This window comes from Microchirus variegatus, assembly GCF_963457635.1.
Source record: "Microchirus variegatus genome assembly, chromosome: 18".
NCBI lineage: Eukaryota > Metazoa > Chordata > Actinopteri > Pleuronectiformes > Soleidae > Microchirus > Microchirus variegatus.
In genome coordinates this window covers 12,415,217-12,439,335 of record NC_139819.1, presented here as the reverse complement: position 1 = coordinate 12,439,335, position 24,119 = coordinate 12,415,217, and the positions used below count along the sequence as shown (strand labels likewise).

Genomic DNA, 24,119 nt, shown 5'->3' with positions numbered 1-24,119 from the left:
TCATCATGACCGTAAATATTGCCGTATGTGTGCACGTTTGTAGGTGTGTGTGTGTGTGTGTGTGTGTGTATCTGCATATGAGTGAGTGTGTGGGATCTTGTCCGTGTGTCCTGTGTCGTGTCCTATAGTCTTAGACAGGCTGTGTGTGGGAGTGTGCACTGGGCTCACAGCGTGCTCAGTTAGAACGCCAACATCTCTCCCACACACACACACGCACACACACAGCTTTACATGTATTGTCTATTCCTACATGTTGGTGTCTTATCTTTTTTCGATCTGCATTTCGTCTCCTCGTTTTATGAATGACTTCTATTTTTTTTTGCAAACTTTCTTTATCTTATCTTTATGTTTGTATGCATGTGTTAAAGGTCAAATGTGTAAGAATCAGTAACATTTCACTGCTGCCCTGTCCCAACAGTGGCCTTTGCGTAACAAAAAAACGATGCTGTCTTCTTTGTGTAGTAAGCTTCCTTCTCAGGCTGGTTTGTCTGTAGAAACATGACGGCGCAAGATGAAGGCCTTTGTAAAGCAAGTCAGTTGCCCAAAGGAAAAGGCTTATTCTGAAGCTACATCCATACTCGTTTCCAAAAATGCATAAATTCTGCCCACATTACCCTGACATTTTTAGAGCCCTAAACCCCCCCCCCCCCCCCTCCCCCCAAAAAGAAAATCCCTAAAAGTTTAGTATAGATGGGCAAATACAGAGATCTTTTCAAAAGATGACACATTTGTTACTTGCATTGTGACTTGGCTATCCACTGTAAATGAAAAGCTCTGTTAAAAATTGACTTTTTTGTTATCAACACTGGTCTGGTAAACAACTAAGGAGGAGGGAGCTAACTTGCTGTTTGTGCCTGCATGTGCACACTCAGGGTACAATCACATAATATAATGTTCTAGGCGCATTAGTATGGACCCAGATTACTTCCACAACTGAACTGAAACACTCGTCCAGAAGCAGATGTTTTTTTATCTGGGAAAAAAACAATACTGTTTTTGATTGAAATCATATTGGCACTGATGTCGCCAGAAGCAAAGACAATTTGTAGCAGTATATTCCATTTTTATTCCAATTAACCTTCTTAAATGTTACATGCTGGACCTTTAATTGATTGGCATGAAAGGTTTAAGACGGATATATAATGCTTGTTTGAAAATAGTAAAAGGAGCTGCAACTGCAACATTATTTGACATGACTTGAATTGTAGCTATGTTTATAATACATATTAATTAATGTCACTGCAATCTGTAGATTCTATTCAGAAAACATATTGCTGTTGTACTTCTTTTTTTTTTTTTTTTTTAATCTTCGTTTTGCTTCTAATTGTCATTCATAGGAATATGAAAAGGCTCGCTTGTTATTGTATGTCGTGTGTCACATGTTTTATTGTATGTGCCAATCTCACTGCATGCGTGTCCTCTGTGCTCAGACCAGAACTGTGTGAAAGTCAGCGTCAGATAATGATCAGCGATGGCAGACACCCTGCCATTGACTTACTCATGGGGGCGCACAACCAGTATGTGCCTAACCACACTAAACTACAGGTAAACACACACACACACACACACACATGCTTACACAGAAGCTCCTTCAGAGACTTTGAGATAAAGTGCCTGCTCGCTAAACATTGAGACGGTTCTGAACCAAAATTGCAACAACACAGACTCACACACGCATAAATATACATGACACACACACACACACACTCACACACTCACACTCACACACACTGTTATACACACATTTCCTTGCTCGTTTCTGGAGTGGGTGTACATTAATCTTGCGACAGGAGCACAAATCAGTAGGAAGAGAAGCCAAGCTTTCAGACCTCCCACCTTCTCAGTTGTGAAAGACAGCATGCAGATATTTTATTCTGGCTCTCTACTTGTTTGCCTTTTGTCTATTACCTCCTCTCTTCTCCTCTCCTACAGGGTGATGGCAGAAGAACTATGATAATCACTGGTCCTAATATGGGAGGAAAGAGCTCCTACATTCGTCAGGTGGCGCTGATCTGTGTCATGGCTCACATGGGCTCATACATCCCCGCCTCTGAGGCCCATCTGGGCATCCTGGATGGCATTTACACCAGGTATGATGAACACAAGGACGTGTGCACTGTACCTTGGCATTTCCTACGAATTTGATAAATGTGACTAGACTTCTTCTACACAGACCTTTGGAGAGACAGAAATGGTAACAAACTGCTAATGATGACGCACTGAAAACTTGTTTTTATGTGTCTGTTGTCTTCATTGTCCCTTTTTTAAGACACACTTGCATCATATGTTGCTCCATCACTGATATTCAGTGCTCCATATTAACAAAGGATAATTAGAGATGAAAACAAAACTAGTCACAATCTGCAAAATCTACATTGAATCAAAAGACATTTTTACCACACCTATAATGATGTTGGCATAATAGTTACACTGCTGCTGCTGCTGTTCCACATGTTGTTGTTATTGTTTACTGTGCCCGTTGCCTCTCTATTCAAGTCTAATGACTCACAACAATGCTTGTAGCGTACCTTCACAGGGTATCTGTGGGGTCTTAAAAAGTATTAAAAGTTGATAAATCAATTTAGGGAAAATGATGGCCCTTAAAAAGTATTAAAAAGTATTAAAAAGTCTTGATCACAATTTCATGAGATATTAATGTATTTATTTTCCGTGCGTACACGTTATGTTACGCATCTTGCGACTTGAATGAAATAGAAACCTATGCTTGCCGAAAAAGATTTTTATTATCTGCAAAGAAAAGATCAATCTGCAAACGAGTGATCCTAGCTGGAGAAAGACCCAGAGCATAGTGAGCCCTCCTCATTTATACCTGAGCAACTCCCCTTTTGCATTCCTCCAATAGACAAAGGAGTCTGCCTTTCCAGGCCGTGTTTTCACACCTCTTTGTCTACTGTAGGTATCAGGGAGCAGACTCCCTGAGGATGTTGTAGGAAGGTGCAAGTTCAGTCTAGACATCCTAATTACACAATACACAAAAGGACCTGATATTCTGTGTTAGGGAAAAGCTCTATCTCTGAGACAAAGAAATAGAATATGCCATTAAACGACAGCGAGCGCGCTCCTCCTGGCGCGAATAATATAATAATAATAATAATAATAATAATAAACAGAAAACGCACAAAATAAACTCCAACATTGTCATGAATAGGAAAATGTAAGTTGCTTGAAGTGGCAATAAGATCTTAAAATATTTTGAGAAGGTCTTGAAATAGTTTTAAAAAGGTATTGAAATTAACTTCAGGGTTCCTGTATATGTGGTTCTGTGGAAAAAGCAAAAACCATCCAAATTTGGCCATTGCCTTTTTTTTTTAACAAGGGACAAAGCATTTACATGCTTTTCTGGCAGGCAAATTAAAAAAAAAATCACTGTAGTCACTGTATCACTGCATCAGTACATAAAAGTGACACAAACGCATTCCAGAGATGACACCTGTGTGACTTTCTCTGGCTTTGTCGCCATCGGGAAGCAAGACCAGAACAGTGACCATGACAACATTGACGGAACACATTTTTACACCTGATCAGATCTGGGAGGTAGTGAGTTTCAGATGCACCTAATTCCTCATTCACCTTCTGTGACATGGTCAAATGTATTTATAGGACTGACACCGATCCCTTCTAATCCCATTGTTCCTCACACAGCAAGAGATGTGTGCGCGTGGGGGGAAAAAGTTGTTTAACATGGCAAGATCCATGGTTTGGACTGATGCAGCTGCTTGAAATGTAGTAATAGTCGGACATTAAAGCTTTGCTGCTAATGATTATTCTTATTATGATGAGGGTAGCAGTAAGCTCTGCATGTATTTATCCGCCATGGCTACACATCAGCGGGAACACACACCAATATACACTAAGGTCTCTGTGTCAGTGCCTCTTCTGCACTATGTGATTAGACCTACTGGCTTGCAGATGTGTGTAATTGTCTTGGATTGTATTGTTCTTATGCATTAACCCTGCAGCGAGAGCTAGTGACTTGTCAGCAGACCAAAACATAACGCTTTGTTTGTTCCTCATGTCATGTCAGGCTTGGAGGGGACAAGTGAGAATGCTGTAATATTTAATGTAAGACATCATAATATGCGTATATTTTACTTTTTTACTATTTACTTTGGGCTGAAAGTATGATTTCAGGAATTGAATAATACTGAAATAAGCAAAAAAACAGTCCAGCAAACCCAGAAGACATAACCAGTTAATTAAAAGCACATTTTTTGTTTATTCTCCTGATTTTTGTGCATCACAGACTTCTTTCCTTTGTAAAGTAATCAGTGTCTTTTTTCCAGCATGATGCACCAACCCTTATGCCTGTGTGTAGTATCTTTGACTTGAACTTGACTTTGACTGAATAAGAGAGTAATTAGCATCATCTTGAATACAGAGTAGTAGCGTGGGGTCATGACAGGGGGATACTTCAAGCGATGAAGCTTAAAGCAACAGTGTGTTCCACTGTTGTCTCTTCAGGTCTTTGATTGGGGTTGGAGGTTAACACCATCTCTTTCTCTTAAAGTAAAAATGCAACTTAGAGCTAATTAACGTCCACAGGGATCGCACAGCCACAGCCACACCACATCCACTGTCCTCGCTCCGCTGCTTCCGTTACCTCTGTCGTCCTGGTTTGTTTCTAATTGGAGTGATCTGCCTCCCCTCTTATCACTTCAGTGTAAGATCCGCTGGAAAATCTGTCTTAATCATGAACACTCAATCAATTTTTACTGCCGTGTCGAGCATAACGGATCCAGCAGTGGGAATTTCTTCAGCTCGTGTGTGTTTGGGAGATGATGTGCATCATGAGCAAGAGGGCGCGGGAGACATCGAGCGAGAACTTTTTTTTTACCAGAGTGGAATAAACAGCCTTTGTGGGTTGCTTAATACGATTATGCGTAGGTGTCTAATGCTATATCCTGTCTGAACTGATTCAAATGATTGATCATGTATGAGGATAAAGTGAATAATCTTTAGAGTGGTTTGCTTTCCAACAAAGTGACACAGGTTTTCATTTTTGAATTTCAGCAGAGAAAGTGCATGTTTTCTTGTTTTTCTTACTCTTTTAGGACGTTTTCTGGCATTAACACTGACCTTGACTGGACCTGTAGTCCTCATGGAGATCAAAACCTGCTCCTAATGAAGCAGCACCTAATTTCTGAAGAACTAATTAAGTTTAGGGCTAAGATTGAATTTGGTGAGGTTAGGCATTCACTGATTATTTGTATGGTAAAGGGATAACTCTTTGTTTAGGCCGTCTAAATTAATGTAAATCAGTGGAGTGTCCTCAGAAGAATATCTGCACAAATCTGTGTGTGTGAGTGTTTGTTTGTGATGATTCACTTAGAGAGAGTATTGTACTTTACACCAAAATGTTAAATTCTATACCCTAATGCAAGGATGGCAACTTAAAAGTAAAGAATTGTTTCCAACATGCATGAAAGCTTCATTTTATTATTAATTAATCTGTTGATAATCTGAGTAAAATGCCGATGATGTTGTAAAAATGTTGTTTCATAATCCCCACACTTTAAAAATGACATCATCCTCAAATGTTTTGTTATTACAGAAAATAGTCAGTTTACTGTTTTGTCAATTACATTTTTTTCTTAGTATTGCAATTTTGATTTGAAAACAACTAATTGTTCAGCCCTAGTGTGCGTGCACACATCAATATCTGCAACTGAACACCGCTGTGTGTGTGTTTTGTTGTTGGTATTTAGTCCTGAGGGTTATAGAGCACATTCTTCCATCACTTCATGGTTGTTATGGAAACAGGAAAGGAAGCAGGATGTAAAAGTGTGTTTTGAAAAGGACATTTAATCGACCATAAGCAGTGATTATACCGTGTTTTAACTCGAGTCTTTCGCAAGATTCCTCTTCATGTCAGGAAATGCAGTGATATTTGTTTTTCGTTTCACGGGGCAGAAGTAGAATTAGAAAGACTTCACGACATATTCTTGGTGTTTTGGTACAAACACATCTCGTAACCCTGCGGGTGTTGTAACATGTTGATCATGTGGAGAAATATCAGTATTTCAAGATAAAATTGTTTTAGTGCTGGTGTCAGAGGCCCCCTTACATAAACCTGGCATTAGAATGTGTTTTCTGTGATTGGATAGTGATCGGATAGAGCTTCACCACTTGTATTTACACCCGGTGCATCTCTGGTGTCCACATCAGGATCTGATTGCTTTCCGATCGGTTACCTTCCCCTCCAGCAGCAGACTGGAAGGGAAGGAAGTTGCCTCTTTCATGCCACCAAAGTATTTCCACTCATGTAGCTGTTGTGGGTGGAGTGGAGACCCATCGGAGACTCGTTGTATTGACATTGACCACCTCCCAATGTGGTTTGGCAGGCTGGAAAACAATCCATCCTCAATGCATCTCAGTGCATTTAGACGCTATTCGATTGCAATCTGATCAGAAAATAAGGATGTGAATCTTTGGGTGTCTCGATTCCGATTCTTAGGGTCACGATTAGATTCAAAATAGATTCTCGATCCAACCGGTTCTCGATTCATACGAAAACAATACAGTTTGTATAAGATAATGTTTAATTTTAAATAAACTGATTTCAATGATGTTATCACACAAAGGCAAATTTAAGACAAAAGTTAACATTATTTCATTCAAAACAAATAAAAACTTACTTACTGTACAAAAAAATAACTTGCAATAAAAGCTTAGACGAGCTGCCATTTTCACCCAGAAGTAACAAAAATAAAATGTACACAAATAACACTAGCTGGTTTTTTGTGTGGTTTTGCAAAAAAGAAACTTCAAAAAAATAAATAAAAAATTTAAGTTTATGAATCGAATCAGAATTACGGATGATTAGAATCGCAGTTCTTATGTGAATCAATTTTTTTCCCCCACCCCTATCAGAAAATGCATTTTAATGTCAGTAAAGGGGGAATAATGTCTCTGTGAAGGGGGCCAGAGAGCCTGTGCCACATTAAGGCAGCATATGGCTTTTAGCGTGTATTAGAGCACAAATGTTAAATCAGTATGCAGAAATCCTGAATGAGCTGTCAGTGAAGTGCTTTCGCTCCATCTTTCTACAGCTGTCCTGATGTGAGTGTTTGGTCAGTGATGTGGATCTCTCAGTCTCAGGGTCTGACAGTAAATCCACAACACCTCGTCCAATCTGCACGTGAGGTCAGGCCATTTGTTTGTAAATTAGTGCCTCCTCTCTCCAAACGCATTCATGAGGTGATGTATTGAGGACGGAGGGGAATGCTACTGTAATGGAAGAAAAGGACAGACGGTTGTAGTTCAAGCTTTAATTTTTCTTTTAAGTGTTTTCTTCTCTTTTATCCACCTACAATTAAAACTGTATCAATGGAGCACTGAGTGCACAACAAAAGGAAACTGTCAAAATGATAGAAAGGCACTTTTCGTACGGATAATATACGTGTGTAAAAACGTCATTAGATTTTGTTTCATACCAAACAGCTGCAGTCACTTTGCAGATTTGTGCGAGAGTGAGCCAAAGAAGTCGTGATTTTTTTTTTTTGTTGTTTGCACTAAAATCAAATAAGTGATAATTCGGTGTAAAAAGAAAAAAAAATAGTGAAACCAACATATTTATCAATCAAAGTGAGGCCAATATGGTGATGTAACAAGAAACTAGGATCACGTGTGAAACATGTGAAAGTGATGATAAATGGATTCTATTTTCAGAATCAGCTCGTTTGGTGGAAACGAGAATAAGACCAGCAGGACACCCAGCTGGTGGAGTGTTGTGGAGTTTCCGTTGTGCTCCTCTCGTCAGCGAACAGACCCAGTGTGCCTTGTTTTTTTATTTTATTTGATTCCTCTCTGCCATCAAGTAAAGATCTGATTGTCATAATTTCCCTCGAGTCTTAAGCATGCATATACCCGCACACGCGCGTGCACACGCTTTAAAGTGACTAATGAAATGCAGCAGCATGTCTGCCACACCCCTCTCCTTTATGATGTGTGGTGTAACCATGGTAACTCATATTGCAGCAGGGTCCTGTTGGCGGTCATTGATAGGTAAAATACTTAACCCTTTACAGGACACTCATCGAAATACTTTGAAATTATTAGTGTTATTGGAGGATAACAAGACTTTTTTTTCCTTTTTGTCTCATTTTTCAAATATTTTTGTTTTCATGTAGAAAATGAAGGTCCATCATATGGCTCCTTGCCTGTCTGTAGAAAAAAAAAATCCCAAAACACTATGTATATATGTATATATATATATATATATATATATATATATATATATATATATATATATATATATATATATAGGATTATACAAGAAAAACACAAACAAAGTGAAAGGAACATTTTACAACAACGTTTCCCAATCTTGGTCCTCGCTTTCGCTGAAATTTCACGATGGCACTTTCTGTGACATAGCTGGAAGTTACCAAATATAATTATTTGCCCAGTAAAGGGTCAATAAGAACGAGGAAAGATTTAGAGGTGAAAACCTCTGATTGGCTGAGAGATTTTGCATCTGCAATCCATCAAGAATCAAGTTTTATCACATGAATCGCTGCTTTCGTGCTCTGTCATTCAATATCGTGTGTTTTGCAATACATTCTTTACATTTCTCATGACACTTTTTTAAGTTGTCCAATGACATTTTTTCCCCTCCTTGTCTTAGTTATTTACCTATATACTCTTTTTTTTTTTTTTCCCCTTGTCTGACTCACTATCAGGATGGGCGCTTCAGACAACATCTACAAAGGGCGCAGTACGTTCATGGAAGAGCTAAGCGAAGCCTCCGAGATCATTTCTCATGCAACCGAACGTTCATTGGTCATCCTCGATGAGCTGGGCCGGGGCACAAGCACCCATGATGGGATCGCCATCGCCTATGCCACCCTGGAGTACTTCATCAAACACGTGAGTGTGTGTTTTTGAAGTAGATTAGACGTCACTAATGACACATATATTTTGATCATACGGAAGTTTAAATACAGTTATTTTTTATTATTAATGTTCTTTTTATTTTTGTAATATTTGTGCAGCACGTTGGTGTTAGGGTTTGGCTTGACAAAATGTGAACCTTTTCTGTCTGCTTAAGTCTGCTTATGATTTCTTAAGAATATTCTTTTCTCACCGTGAGAAACTGAACATTGTAAATCACCAAAGTCACCAAAGTTTCACAGCAAAGAGGAGATCCACTGCTGCCTCCATCTGTAAGTTCAAAGATGTAATTTGTGTCTTTGGGAGTGACTCAAATTAAACAAATAGTAGATCAGCAAGGAATAGTGATAATGGTGATCTATGGACTTTGGTGATTTAGTGGTTCACTAGACTTTACAGTTTACAAACATAAAAGGTCGTCTAATGGCAAGAAAACTGGTAAACATACTCTTAATATATCGTACACCTAAGGAGGTATATATTTTATTCTGTTCGCCTTTTGTTAAGAATAGGAAAATAAAAAAAATATGTCTCAGCATCAGATCAAGTGTCTCCAAGTTGGGACGATGGCAATGGAAGTGAGTCGGGCTGCATTTAGTGAAGTCACTGGTGGTAATGTGTCACTGCTTTATAGGAGTGACACATCAGGGTCACCGTGGTGCAAAACACAAACGCAAATCACAAAACATAAACGCAAATCAAGGAACGCAAATCACAAAACACAAACAATAACTCAAAACAGAAAGGCAAATCAAAAAACAAACGGAAATCAAAAAACAAAAGAAGAACACACAAAAACATGAACTCAACTTCGTGTTTTTTGATTTTTCTGTTGTATTTTTTGTTTTGCATTTGTGTTTTGTGATTTGCGTTTTTGTTTTGCACCTCAGGGCCACCTTAGGACCACATTAAAAACAAATAAACATACCTGCAGTCCAGTTGGATGGGTGGATTTGTTGGAACTGCAGCCTCCTTTAGTGGCAGACAGCTGCATAACATCTCAGATACAAACAAAATATTCAGTGTTAACTGATTCTTTTTTTTTTTTTCTGGTGCAGAGAAATAGCTTGCATCCCTTAATAGTAGCGGATAAACACTGAACTGATTTGGGATTTAAATATTTAAAGAGCATGGAAAATGAAGCGGGCGGCTCTTTTGGGGGATGAAATACATGCTGGCCAAACGCACTCATTACATGCACTATGGGATCTGAAAGCCAGCGCAGTTGGCCATCAAATTAGTGGCTCTCAGTAAAGAGGTGTGTGCATATCTCCACTTGCGTGTGCAAGCACTCTTCAGACGGATCATTTTTTTTCCTACAGACAGAAACAAGCCACTAGAGAGGACTTAGCAGCAGAGAAGCTCTTGGAAACTGAGCAGACCTGTGGAAGAAGCTTGATCTATGGCGTTAATATCTTATTTGAGAGCAGGATGCATTGGAAGAGGAGAGGAAGAAAGGGACCCCCTGGATACTTAATTGTTGAAGTGACGCACTATATGTTTTACTGCAGCAGGACTCGTTTCATCCCCCATGGAACGCCCACACAATCACGTCTGGTGACAGGTTGTCCTATGTCCAGCTCTGAGCTAATCAAACGTGATATATGTGTAATGCCTGTGCGTTGTCACATTTTCTCAATAACACGTTTCCTGCTCGTTCTCGTCAGTCGTCGTAAAAAAAATTGTGTATGAAAAGCAGAAGTGTGCCGTTTTTGTTGTACTGAGCTTTAAGGCAGTGGTAGAGAGAGGAGGCAGAGCTGGAGATATACTGGGCTTTTCAGCTCTGTGTTCTTGGAAGCAGTATTCCTATGGGAGTGGTATTGGTGTGTTTGCATGTGTTTGTGTGTGTGCTTGCATTTGTTCCCTCTTTAGGACCTTTTCTGGCATAAACCTTGTCAGGACCTGTAATGTAATGTACTTTGTTAATGTAGCCATTTACAACAACCCACAGGTGACGAAAGTGCTTGACAAAATAACAACATTACAGACACAAAACAATAAAAACACAGTATAAAAATCTATTTCACAAAACATAAACTGAAGCATAAAAAAAAAAAACTGAATAAAAATATCCCACACTACTGGGTATTAAACAGCATTCTAAATAAATATGTTTTGAGGTTCAGGTCAGTGATGTCAGGGTTCTAGAGCATAGGGGGCGGCAACTGAGAAGGCTTTATATCGTGACCTGCATGGGCATGTCCAGCAGATGCTGGTTTTAGTCCTCATTGAGACCAAAACCTGGTCCTAATGAATCAGAATCTCACTTCTGAGGCACTGGTTATATTAAGGGCTAAGATTTGAATTATTGTTATGTTTAGGGATACATTTTTACCATATTTTATGGTTAAGGTTAGGTATAAGGCTTTGTTTAGGCTGTTAAAATGAATTAAAGTCAATCAGAGTCAGCTGCACTGTGTGTGTGTGCGTGTGTGTGCACCTGCACCCTCCTTGTTGCAGCACACACTTATATATAAAAGTGCTAAGTAGAACCATATAAGGTTATTTGGCTTGTCCTCATAGGAGAACCCTTGTTGGCATCAGGTAGAACCTTTTTTTTTTTTTTAAACGTTCTATCTGGAACCCTTTTGGAGGGTTCCACCAAGAACCCTTTTAAAACCCTTTATTCAGGAAAGGGGTTTTAAAGGGTTCTTCGGATCAAAATGGTTCTTACTGGAACCATTAATGTTACTAAGAACCCTTGAAAAACCCTTTTTTCGGGAAAGGGTTTTTCAGAAACAAATGGTTCCAGGTAGAACCTTAGCCCTTGGAGAAGGACCATTTTGGAACCCTCATTTCTAAGAGTGCAGTGAACTAGTTTCAGTGTCACAAGAAAACATGGAGACACCAGCCCCCGCAACGAAGTTGAATTATTTTATTATTGTATAATAAGTCTTTTGCATTTTTACTTGAGTGCTTAAGTTCAAAGAAAAGTTTTTCTCCTGACACACTGTGTTCATTGATATAATCTGTAAGCAACAATTAATAACTTCCATCCATCCATCCATTTTCTACCGATTTATTCTCCAGATGAGGGTCGCGGTGGACGCTGGTGCCAATCCCAGCTGACACAGGGCGAAAGGCAAGGTCCACCCTGGGCAGTCCATCACAAGGCACTATTAATGACTTAAACAATTAAAATCCAAATTTTAAAGGATATTGACGAATTATCGTTGTCGTCAAAACTGGAAACAGGAATAATGTTCATATAACAAACTGAACTCACCAACAACAACAGAACAGCCAAAATATTTGCATTACAATAAAAATATTTTGCAGACTGCAAATCATGTTTATGTTTTGAAATCATGTTTTGGCATGTGGCGCCACCTACCGCCGTCTACCAATCATTACAGTCGGTAGAGTCTCAGCTGCCGAGCAACCATGGGTTGAAATCTAAAAGACCTCTGTATTTTGAATTTGAATGTAGTAACCGTTTTTGGCCACATTCTTACATATGGCACCTTTAACTGTATATAAGGGTTTATTTTTGAAAACCTCTTTCCAGTATTTTGCCACGTATTAATCTTTGGACTGAAATTAGTGGTTGTGTAATTCTGCCAGAAAATGTAGAATGAAGACGTCTAAGAAGCAGTTAATGCAGTCAGGAGGTGCTTTTGGCTTTTTGAGACAGGAGCTCTGGAACTATACCTATTGTATAACCACATTGATTTGTTTGTAAGGCCTTGCTATTAATGTAAGAAAAATAGCACAAAAGGCCTCCTCGGTATAGACAGGCCTGCAGAGTCTTTCATGCTCACTCCTCCTTCTTCTGCCTCACCGCCTCCTCCTCCTCCTCACCAGACCCACCTGTTTGTGTCAAAAGTCAAGACTACTTTTCCTCTGAATTGGTTGTTATAGTAACACATCCTCCCCTGTCCCCAACACTCACCTGAGAGGTAGTTAAGAATGTAGATGTGTTGCATAACACCACTCAATAAAGAGACAGCCTTGGTGCCGAAAGGGAAAAAAAAAAAAAGAGAAAGAGGAAAGCAAAGGCGAGTCAGTGAAGAAAAGTAGGAGTTGATTAGTTGTTTTCAGTTTCATAATGAAATCAGGAAAGGAAAAAAAAAATTGATTCAGAACATGTTTATCTAATTTAATTCATAAAGTACCGTAGTGTTCTATTCCAGCGATTACTCACTCTCAGACTCGCTTGGGCTCTTGCGTTTATTTACAGCATTTAGCTTCACACTAAACATAGCACTACACATTGCTTTCCAGTTGTAACATGATTCAGACTTACATGTTACTGCGCAAGCATGGGAATTTTGCTCTTTAATATTTGACAGCATCAGACTTGGTTTTACAGTTGGACTCGCAGAACTCTCTAAAGCTCACTTTTGGCTGTGAATTTCCAGAACGGTATTGTTCCATGTGGGCGTAAATGGTCTGATGTGCTCACGCTGATACGCAAAAGCTCCTTACAAAGACCCACATCGTGCACTCTCTGCCTGCACTGCACCTAAACACGCAAGATGCTTGTCTGCCTTCCCCTCTCAGATCACTGGGATTACAGTTTTTACATTAATTGTCTTTACATTCTATAAGCAATAGACATTCTTCGATATCTGTTACAAAAAAACTTGCATAGGAAGTGTGTTTTCTTATGCTACAAATGGCATAATATTATAATAATAATCAGAAGTTCCACTAAATGAAATGTTCCCATCCCATTTAAACAGCATGACCAAAAGGAAAGGTTATGACCTATTCTCCTCTCACTGACCCTGGTTAAATAATGCAGTCTTATAGCCTTAGACAGAGGTCAGTGACTCATACCTTTATTCACACCATTTCCCTCCATCTCTGTCACACCACAGCGAGGGCCTTGTTAGTGGTGAGGTGAGAACACAGAGGTAGTTGACTTCACTTAGAACTGGACTCGTGTCTAACTGCACAGAGAGAAGTAAGAAGTGGTAAGATCAGTGGTCTCTCTCTTCATATATATATATAAACATATCTGTCTATATTGTAGTTATCTTGTAGAACATCTTGGAGATTATAGAAACTGTTAAACCTGGCCCTTCTTTTCTGTGCGTGAATAACTTAAGGGTACTTAGTGTTAAGATTAGGCATGATAATGTGATTTTAATTTGCTATTACTGATATGAATTTGTTTGACAATGATTTTATGATTCTGTCTGAATTGCGTAAACACAGGTTATCTTTCACTGCTTTCACAACACCTTGAAAGGGGGCAATTGCTGCAAGATGATCCAAGATGCTGGAGGCAGTAAATATCATCCATCCATCCATTTTCTAACGCTTTATCCTCCACATATCAGGGTCGCAGAGGGTGCTAATCTCAGTGCCAATCTCGGTTGACATAGGGTGAAAGGCGGGGGTCACGCAGTTTGCCATTCCATCACAGGGCCACATAGAGACAAACGACCATTCACGCTCACAGCCACAGTCAGTTTACAGTCAGTTTAGAGTGTCCAATTTGCCTAATCCCCAAATCTGCATGTTTTTGGACTTTTTGGAAACTGGAGAAACCCCCCCCCCCCCCCCACACACACACACACAGCGAGAACATGCAAATTCCATGGAGAAAGGCCCTTGTTCTGACCAGGTTTTGAACCCCGGTTTTGCCGCAAAAGTGCTCAGTAAATATCAAATATACATTCATCAATTTGTATTTTCTTTGTCTTTTGACTGCCAGAGTGAAGGAGGATCAGTACATTTGATTTGGCAGAGATTTTTTTTTTTTTTTTAACACCCGATGCCCTTCCTGGCGCAACCGGGCTTAGGCCTGGCACAAGGAGTACATTACATGTGCTCCCCTGTAGCTGGGGTCAATTTAGTGTGAATTAACAATGAGCAATGGGGATTGGCTACCTTGCACAAGGGAACCCCAGCCCTTGACCCGAATCGAACCAGCAACCCTGCGGTCACAAGCCAGGTTCTCTTGGTAGCCGGTAACTCTCTTTTAGTTCAGCTGCTATTCTGCAATTTTAGATTGAACTGATTTTTCCCACATAAAACCACACAATTGACCAGTTTATGACTGAGATAACAGACACCGCTTGTTTAGAGATCTTAAATGCCTGAAACAATTTTTTAATTAATACAATTGACTGGAACGAATCTATTTATTGATCAATTTATCCAATTCCATCAGATAGTCCAACTTTGCATTGCACCCAAGAGTCGTCTAATAATGTGCTTCCATTAGTAGCTAATCAGACTCTTATCATGGCAGCAGTCTCCCTCTGCAATGCTTTGTTTGATTTTACTTTTCAGTGTAGGTGGACAGGAGTGATTGAAGCAGCTTGAGTTGGTGTGTGTGTGTGTGTGTGTGCATGTGTGTGTGCGCGCTCATGCATGAGTGTTGTAAGTGAGTGATGTGTTTGAGCAGGTACAGCTCTGTGTGTCTCAGCTGGAAAAACGTGGGAGTGACCCTGCGTGTCTGAGGAAAGTATTACTAGTGACATGTGACCTTTCTTAGACCGCGAGGTTAGTAGGCTGATGCTGGAGTTAGCAAAGTCCCCGTAGTTGCCTGTCTGCTGCGATGATGTAAGTAAGACTCAGGTTTGCTGCACCATTAAATAGACACTAATCTTCGGACTTGCATAATGTTAACACAGTGGCATTCTTGGTTTTGTTGATGCAGCGTTAGTATCTGCGTTTCAACAGTTTGGCACCCTGTCAAAGAAACATTCACAGTATTTTGCACTTTGCTCCTTTATTTACATGACGGTGTTGTTAAAACAAGCAGGAAATGGAAATGCACGTTGCTTTAGTTCTGAGCAGCTGCTGTCCTGAGATGACAGAGCTGAGAGGGAGAGTGTTTGTGCATACGTTTGACAAAGAGAGTGTCATAAGAGAGCGAGACAGTGTATGTGCCACCCAATTTTTTGTGATTTTCATGACTTAACTTTTATGCCGGAGATCAATCGCGTAGCCTTTGGCTGGCCCTCAGGCCTGACGGAGATTAAAGGATAGCAGGATGAAGTGAAGTGCTGTCCGTTGGCTGAATTCTCTTTCCAAAGCTTGAATGTGGTGTTTCAAGTGAGAGGCAGTAAAAATACCAAATATATAAAGTTATAGGAGAAAAAAGTGACACTATAGAGTATGTATTCCAACTCCAGAGGTAACACTGTATTCACAGAGCAAGTTACGTGCAGTGTAAGTACATGCTTTGTTGTATAATGTTACATAATGCACCATTTGTAACACTACTGTCCTTGTAGTATATCTATATATATCTATATATTAGATCTTTATCAGAATTAATTGCAGTACCTTAAGTGGTAAGAAAATGTGGTCTGCAATATTTTTTTATTGTCATGCCGTTCAGGTTTTTGTGCAGTTTCGTGGTTTTTCTTGTGTGCAATCTGTGCTCGCATTTTATTTTTCACAGATTTTTCGATTACAAAGCTGGTGAGTAGGTGGGAGCTGGGAAGGCAGCAGTTTTATTGCCAGTAAAACCAAACAGTGGAGGGTCAGCAAAAGTAACATCACTGAATAGTCTGTTCTTCCTCTTTTATTTTTCTTCCCACTTTTACCTACCAGCGAGACATATTCTACTTCTACACAAGTGACAAGCTTCTCTGGCAGGCCAGTAAATAGCAGCGACTGCTTTTATTCAGTCCTGCTTGCAGCTCTGCTCTTTTGTACCTCTCGCATGGATATGTACAGATTATATTCTCACGTGGCTAATCCTGTTGATGCAGTTTTTTAATGTTGTTTTTTTCAGTGCCAGTGGTAATTTGTGATATTTTTATTTATTTATTTGGATCCCCATTAGCAGCAACTCCTTCATGGATCCGTGCATAAAAACATTCATTCATTCATCAACTACAGCTTTATCCTCCACATGGGCGTTGCGTGGGTTGCTGGTGCCAATCCCAGCTGACATAGGGCGAAAGGCAGGGTACACCCTGGACATGTCACCAGTCCATCACAGGCCACATAGAGGCAAACGGGGTCAATTTAGTGTGTCCAATTTGCCTAAACCCTGCATAAAAAAATCACACATGATCTCAAGATATCAAAACCTTTAAAACAAATAAGTAAGAAAATGAAGAATTAAATAAATGAGTCCATGACTATCTTCTTTTTTTGGGATATTAACATGTTTTTATTCTTTTAGGTGAGAGCCCAAACCCTCTTTGTGACCCACTATCCCCCTCTGTGTGAGTTGGAGCGAGCGTATCCTGAACATGTGTCCAACTACCATATGGATTTCCTGCTCAATGAACCTGACGTCGCTACTGACACTAATGGTATGTGCGTGCCTGTGTGTATTTTTAATTTTTTTAAAAATCACATGTGAAAATGCTTTGATTGTTTTATGGTGGAAAATTACGCTCGAGCTCGCAGCTAAATTTAGAGGCAACATTTCTCGGGGAAATGTCTGAGCTAATATTCCTTGGCGCATTGTTTAAGACGTGGACATGTGGCCGCTTACAGATGGAGAGGTTCAGCCAGAATTCATCACCTTCCTCTACCAGCTAACTGAAGGAGCTGCAGGGCGGAGCTATGGCCTCAACGTAGCCCGACTGGCTGAAATCCCGGATTCGATACTGCACACTGCTGCTCGCAAAGCCCGGGAGCTGGAGAACGTGGTCAACAACAGAAGGTACATCAAACGCAGGAAGAAGCGCTCTACTATTGTTTTAAATATTAGTTTGTGGCTCTAGAGCAGGGGTTTTGGAAACCTTGGTCTGGGAACCAGTACTGGGCCTTGGGCTGGTTTGAACCCTGCCGTAAATTAAGGCTGAACAATTTTGAATAAATATCTAACTGGGATTATTTTGACAGGAAAACATATTGAAAAAGGATTATTGTCTGATATTTGTGCAGATCTGTAAGAAACAAACATGTTCTCTTCAGTCTGTAGAGTTAGATGTGTATAGATCAAGACAATAATGAATCTAAAGTTATATTTTGACACACATTTTGACTTTAACAAGTAGAGCTCCTGCAGTGAAAATTGCAGTAGGCCGTATTTCTTACTGTATTATCACTAAATTTAATGAGCGGCACAACAGGCAGCATATACTCTCCTATAACTCTCCTGTGCATGTAAACCACATGGCAAATGTGCTCCCACAGTTGTATACTGCCATGTATGACCGTTATAACATCTGGGGGCAAACCCACTATAAAACAGACCCACTAATATGATGGATGGATATTTTTTGTCTCCACTTGTTAGTAAGTGTGTTGTCTGCTCAGCTGTGTAGCGATCCCTCTTTCCCACTCGTCCATCAAAAATATTACAACTACTGACAGGTCTTCATAATCAAAAAGTTTGCTGACCCTAGTGCTCTAGAGGTCCTTTTTTTTCATTTCTGGAAATGTAACTGAGATCATGTCTCAAGTTCAGGGTTTTTGGGACAAACAATTCATCACAAAAAGCCTGCAGTTGAAGAGTTTTTCAAAGATGACGGCGTCTGACCCAGGTGTACCTGGGGAATGTGTTGTTTCTATTGCGTTTGTGACAAAGAAAGTCCCTTTATTTAAACGATTGACACACAAGGATGCAGAATACTGAGACCACTGGCATGTGTCGAATCAATTTTTTTTAATGTTGATCATATTCTTCTGCTGCATTCACTTTCACATTTCTGTGTCACAATTCATTCAGCTTTATAAAACTGTAGTTTAATTAAATTGATGGAATAACTTCAGGAAATCACAAGATATATCCTATTCTTGCTGTTTTAGACCGTTTCTCAAGTGGAGCTTGGCTGCTGAATACAAGTAGTCTGAGCTCCACATAATAAAATTAATGTTTGAATAACGCTGCTTACAAACAGACAAACGTGACCAACACATAACCCTTTGGTGGAGGTAATAATTGCTAAAATGAGGTATGTATGTATAGGCATTGTGTCTGATACTTTTATTTAAAATCAACATGCTTACATTCAGATGCACATTTTCTCCTGGGAAGTGCTATTTTACCCTTTTTTTCACAGGAGTGTACCACATATTGTCATAGCTGTTGGAGTGAGTCAAGTAATACTCTGTCTTTTCCTGTCAAAGTGTCAAGATATTGTCCTTTCTTTGAATACAGTCTTTTTTTCACTCTGTAATTGGTACATGGCAGCCCTGTGCTCTGCAACAGGCAGCCTACTGGGAGCTGAGTGTTGCTTTTACTCTCGAAGTAATCCTCACCATATGAAACACACACACACACACAGAGGGAGTGTGTGCGTGTGTGTGAGAGAGAGAGCCATACATCTCTGTCAATGTAATCCTCCTGATGTGACATGTTTGTCTTTTGCTGGAGTGAAGTCATACTGAGTACACAATAATCGTGCACAGAGGAGTCCAGCTGCTCGGTCTGAGGTTAAGAACATCTATTTTATTGCAATCTCTCGCCGCTGTGTCACTCTACAACTCGTCATGGGACTCTCTGGTGATATATGATGTATTTTCACCATCTTTGTCTCTTGCTCCTCCAGGAAGAATAAGAAACTTCTGTCAGATCTTTGGAGCATCTCAGACCGATCATCGCTCACGGAGTGGCTGCAGTCACACTGACTTTCAGTGGAGTTCGACACATGAAAAAGACATATTATTCTCACAGAAGTGTATAATTGTTTGAGAGCAGACTCGGTGCCAAGTGTGTGTCCTGGTATGTGAAGATGCGTTTAACCATCTCAGGCTATCATCTTTGCTGTGCTGATGAAAATTGTGGAAAAATCAATTATTCATTCATTCATTCATTCATTCATTTTCTACCGCTTTATCCTCCACATGAGGTTTGCAAGCGGAAAAATGAATTAAATATACCCAAAAAACAAACTTGTCAGACTTGCTGCTTCTTGAGTTTTTTTTGTTCTTTGTCCTTGTCCACGTGGGAAATCTGCAATCAACCATCATGCAAATCAGTTGCTGATGGTTCAGTCCCAAGCATGTAAGTGCATGCAGTATGCTGTTTGAACGTTCGACTAACGGTGCCTGTGATTGGTCGAGCTTGTTACCGCAGGGAAAAATGGAAGACGGGCTTAGTGCGTATGTTGTGTTTTACAGCAAACCCACAAATTTAATCAAACACTCGATTGCTAATGGAATACATTTTACCATAAATTAATGATACTATTAATGTATTGTTTTGAAAAATAAATGGATTTCATTAAATTGGTAAATCACCACATTTCACTTGATAGCTGTGGGAATGGGAAAAAAAATGTTGTGCAAAGCAGCTTTGAGTGGTCATCGAGACTAGAAAAGTGCTGCTGTATATAAAATAGAGACCGCTGGGTCTGACTCTGGTAGTTTTTTGTTGCCAGCTCACCTCTCGCACTGTTTCTGCCCATTCACCAGTTCACATAGTGCAAGCACAAAGGCTTAGGGCAGGGTTTCTCGCTCCTGGTCCTGGGGAGCCACTGTCCTGCATATTTACTGATGAGCTGACCATTTGAATCAGGTGTGTTTGAGCAGGGAAACATCTAAAACATGCAGGAAAGTGGCTTCTCATGACCAGGAGTGTGAAACCCTGGTGTAGAGTGTAAAATCTTTTGTTGCTTTGACATGCAGTCTTTATCCTCACATTGGTACTTTGTCATATGGAGCTTAAAAGATCTGTAAACACTGTAAAGAGACTTTAATGCGAGTTCCATTAGGAGCTGCATCATTAGGTAGAAAAGCATGGGGGGAAACATATTTTGACACAGAGAGATAAATTGTTGGATTATAACTTGGCTTTGTCTCAGTTCAAAATTCTTTCTAGGCTGTTTAATTTGTTGTTCTTTACCTTTTAAAGGTCCAGTGTGTAAGACTTAGGCCCCGTCCCATTTCTAGCCCTTAAAATTTCCACTTGGTTTGGAGTGCCCTCGGCAGTAAATTCCCCTCGTTGAGTGAAGTGGCTTCCCTATGGAATTGGGACACCACTTAATGCAAACGAACGTGCTAACCTACATCACATACTCTCTCGAAGCACTCGGCAAATAGCCGCTAGCTAGCTAGTTAGCCGCTTTCATAAATCGTCAGTTATTTCCTGACATTGGTGTTCAAAGCTCAACGGTCCTTTGTATGTATATCAAACCAACATATTCCTATACATTTTGCGAAAATTTACTTACAACGAAATTGTTCAGATGTGGCCGCCATCTTTTGTTAAACACGCCTATCCAGAACATCCCAAAGGTGCTCAATAGGTGAAATGTCTGGTGAATACTGCGTCATTCAGTTGTGTTGCCACAGCTGTAACATTCAAGCCAGCACTCAGCATGCCAATGGCATCTCTGGCATATTGACAAGTCCACATTTTGGTGTGCCCTTTTACTGACCAGACCAGAAGGAGTGTGTCTGTGTACTGGTCACACATATTGACCACCACTCTGCAATGCTCCATGACTTTCGTAAAGTTGAAATACTCAATCTGAGATTGTAGTCAATAGGAGTGGCTAAGTGACACTGGACTACTGGGTTTGAACAAAACAAATCATTCCATAAACAAATGCATCAAGAATCTGATCAAATGTCATGACATTCTATTTTTGTTCACCATTTCAAATTTTGTGCGTTTATATTTTTGAGTATATATTCAGTTTAGTCAACAAACCCTTTCTGGACACTTTAATGCAACAAAACACAACATTTGACTGTGGGAGATCGGCCTTACATCTTTAGCTCTCTCTCTCTCTCTCTCTCTCTCTCTCTCTCTCTCTCTCTCTCTCTCTCTCTCTCTCTCTCTCACTCCCTAACACAAACACACACACATAAATAACTCACGCTCCGCCTTTCATTCTGCCAACTACACTAGGGCCCATCACCAGAGAGAAAGAGAGAGAGAGAGAGATTTACCCTCAGTCTCAGCCTCATAGGTTGTGCGCTCCTGTCACTCTGTGTCCTTCATCCATCTGTGAACGACGAGACTCGCTCTTATTTCTGCTCGTGTTCACCGAGAGTCGCGGGTCTTGTTTTAATGCTTATGGGACATCTTTTTATCCTGCTATGAGTTCATCGGCAGAGAGGCTTCCGTCAGCGGGGCAACTTTTCCGTGCGCCACGGTGTCGCTGAGGTGCGCGTCTTTCGGTGGCAAAGTTCACAGCGCGAACATGGACTCGCGGTGAAAAAGTCCAGCCGAACCATTTTTCATCATCTTTCTCCCTTCACCACCCCCACCCAAAAACAAAACCCGCTCGTCGAAATGCAGAAAAGCGTCCGCTACAACGAAGGGCACGCGCTGTTTCTGTCGGTGGTCGCGCGTAAAGAGGGAACCAAGCGAGGCTACCTGAGCAAGAAGACCGCGGAGAACAGCCGATGGCACGAAAAGTACTTCGCTCTCTATCAGAATATACTCTTCTACTTCGAGAACGAGCAGAGCGCGCGACCTGCTGGGATTTACCTGTTGGAAGGATGCACCTGCGAGCGCGCGCCGGCGCCCAAGATGTCGACAATGGGTAGGGAAGCGCTGGAGAAACAGGTGAGATAGCGGTGTGTATTGTCAGTGGAAAAGCTCCCACAGCTCATGTTATTTGTCTGAACAACCTCCCACATTCTGTCCACAGACATAAGGAATTAATCCCTGAGCAGATGTTTCACCACAGTTTAATTTGCTCTGGTTCCAGTTCATGAATTAAGTGGTTACTCAAAATAACAACACACTGCATGTCCAAATTTTGTTTCTTAACGCTCAAACTGGCCCCAGTGAGGGCTACTACAAAGAGCAAGTGACTAATGCAGTATTAAGTGGCTGCAGTAATTCAGTCTCTTAGCTCATCACAGCTTGAAACAGCCCTGCAGTGTCAAGAGCTCCAAGTGCTTAGTCCCCGAGCAGGTGATCATCCTCCAAGGATTGTGCAAAGATGTGCAATTGGGGTGGAAAGCAACAGCAGTTACTGCAGACTAACAGCTCCAGCTTTTCTTTTCCCAATCCAACAAAGAAGATCCATTCCCTTCTCACAGATATATCGCCCCCCTTTCTTGACATTTGCTGGCTGCAAACGACCGGTTTTATTGCCCCCAATAATCTGTCAAAATGTCACAATTGTGTTGTTCTAATCAAATATAAGCCAAACTTAGATCAGTAAAGATTGTAATTTCTTTACGTGTCTGATGCTGCAGCTCAATGCAGCAACAGGTTTGTTGTATTTTAACCCCGTTATTGCCGCAGGATAGAAACCTTGCACATGAATTATGAGGAAAAATCTAACTATGTGAGTCCAAGTCATTTATTTATACATGTTCAGTGCATGTTAGTGACTGTGCTCTTGGAAGTCACCTATGCATTCTCTGCCCTAACAGTTAGAAAGACCTTGTTGCTAGGAAACATTTGAATTACCGTTTGCACATGCATTTCATTGAGAAAAAAAAGAAATAAATAAATGAGTATTTATTGGTCATAAGTGACACCAGTCCTGGGTTATAGCAGTAATAGACTCATAACATCTTTATTACATTAGACTACATGGGCAACTAGGGTAAAATGTGCTTCGTCGACACAGAGAAAACCAGCTGATAAATAAGGAGATTGAAGCCACGGGCCACTTTATTAGGTTCACCAAACTGCTTGAAAAAGGCAAATATCTCATCATCCAATCATCCAACTCTGCATTGGTATGCATTTAGGCATATATATAGTTTGTGTGTTTTTTTTTACACACAACCATGTCTAATTGTCCAAAAAAGGAGGAAATATCCAGGGAGAGACAACTATTTCAGCCAAAAATAAGTGTTAATAATGCCAGAGGTCAAAGTAAATGACCAGACAGTTTCAAGATGATAGAAAGGCAACAATAACCACTCGTTAACACCATCCATCTATGAATGCACAACACCAATCCGTGAAATAGATGAGCTGTACATGCACCGGGTGCCACTCCTGTCACTTTATTAAGTGTCCTGTGTACCTAATAAAGTGTTTGTCTTTAGTTGGATGATCGTCACATTTTCTCCGACCACTGATGTTCACACTGATGTCAGCGTATAAGCCTGGATTTGCTCATGATTCCAAATTGAGGCTTAACTTTTATATGATGATGTCATTTCATCCTCTTTTTACACACTTGGTACACATTTGTCTCACTCTAAAACCACAGCTGTGATTTAAATTAAGGTTATTTTCAATCTGCCCTGAATCTTAACCGAAACCCTCATGTGTTTCCAAGTCGAGGAGGATTTCAGTTTATTGTGAACTCTGGGGGGGGTTGGTGAGAGAAGAAGCTTTGCCATCACTCCATCAGTCGCTGTTGCTCTTCACTGTTTCCCTGTGCTGTTAAGTGAGCCTGCCAGCAACCTCC

The 24,119-nt window shown here is 40.4% G+C and overlaps 2 protein-coding genes across 2 annotated transcripts in view; both read left to right on the top strand.

Annotated features, from left to right (window-relative positions):
* The window catches only part of msh3 (mutS homolog 3 (E. coli)), a 34,871-nt gene extending 15,386 nt beyond the window's left edge, over positions 1-19,485 (top strand). Inside the window, exons 19-24 of the mRNA XM_083904499.1 lie at positions 1,431-1,545; positions 1,933-2,090; positions 8,703-8,889; positions 17,012-17,144; positions 17,332-17,500; positions 19,335-19,485. Of these exons, the coding sequence (XP_083760625.1) occupies positions 1,431-1,545; positions 1,933-2,090; positions 8,703-8,889; positions 17,012-17,144; positions 17,332-17,500; positions 19,335-19,413 (841 nt within the window). The 3' untranslated portion in view covers positions 19,414-19,485. The remainder of the gene's footprint in view (positions 1-1,430; positions 1,546-1,932; positions 2,091-8,702; positions 8,890-17,011; positions 17,145-17,331; positions 17,501-19,334) is intronic.
* Positions 19,486-22,027: 2,542 nt separating this feature from the next.
* The window catches only part of LOC310940253 (ras-specific guanine nucleotide-releasing factor 2), a gene marked incomplete at both ends in the record, with an annotated part of 39,945 nt that continues 37,853 nt past the window's right edge, over positions 22,028-24,119 (top strand). Inside the window, one exon of the mRNA XM_083905184.1 lies at positions 22,028-22,303. Within this exon, the coding sequence (XP_083761310.1) occupies positions 22,028-22,303 (276 nt within the window). The remainder of the gene's footprint in view (positions 22,304-24,119) is intronic.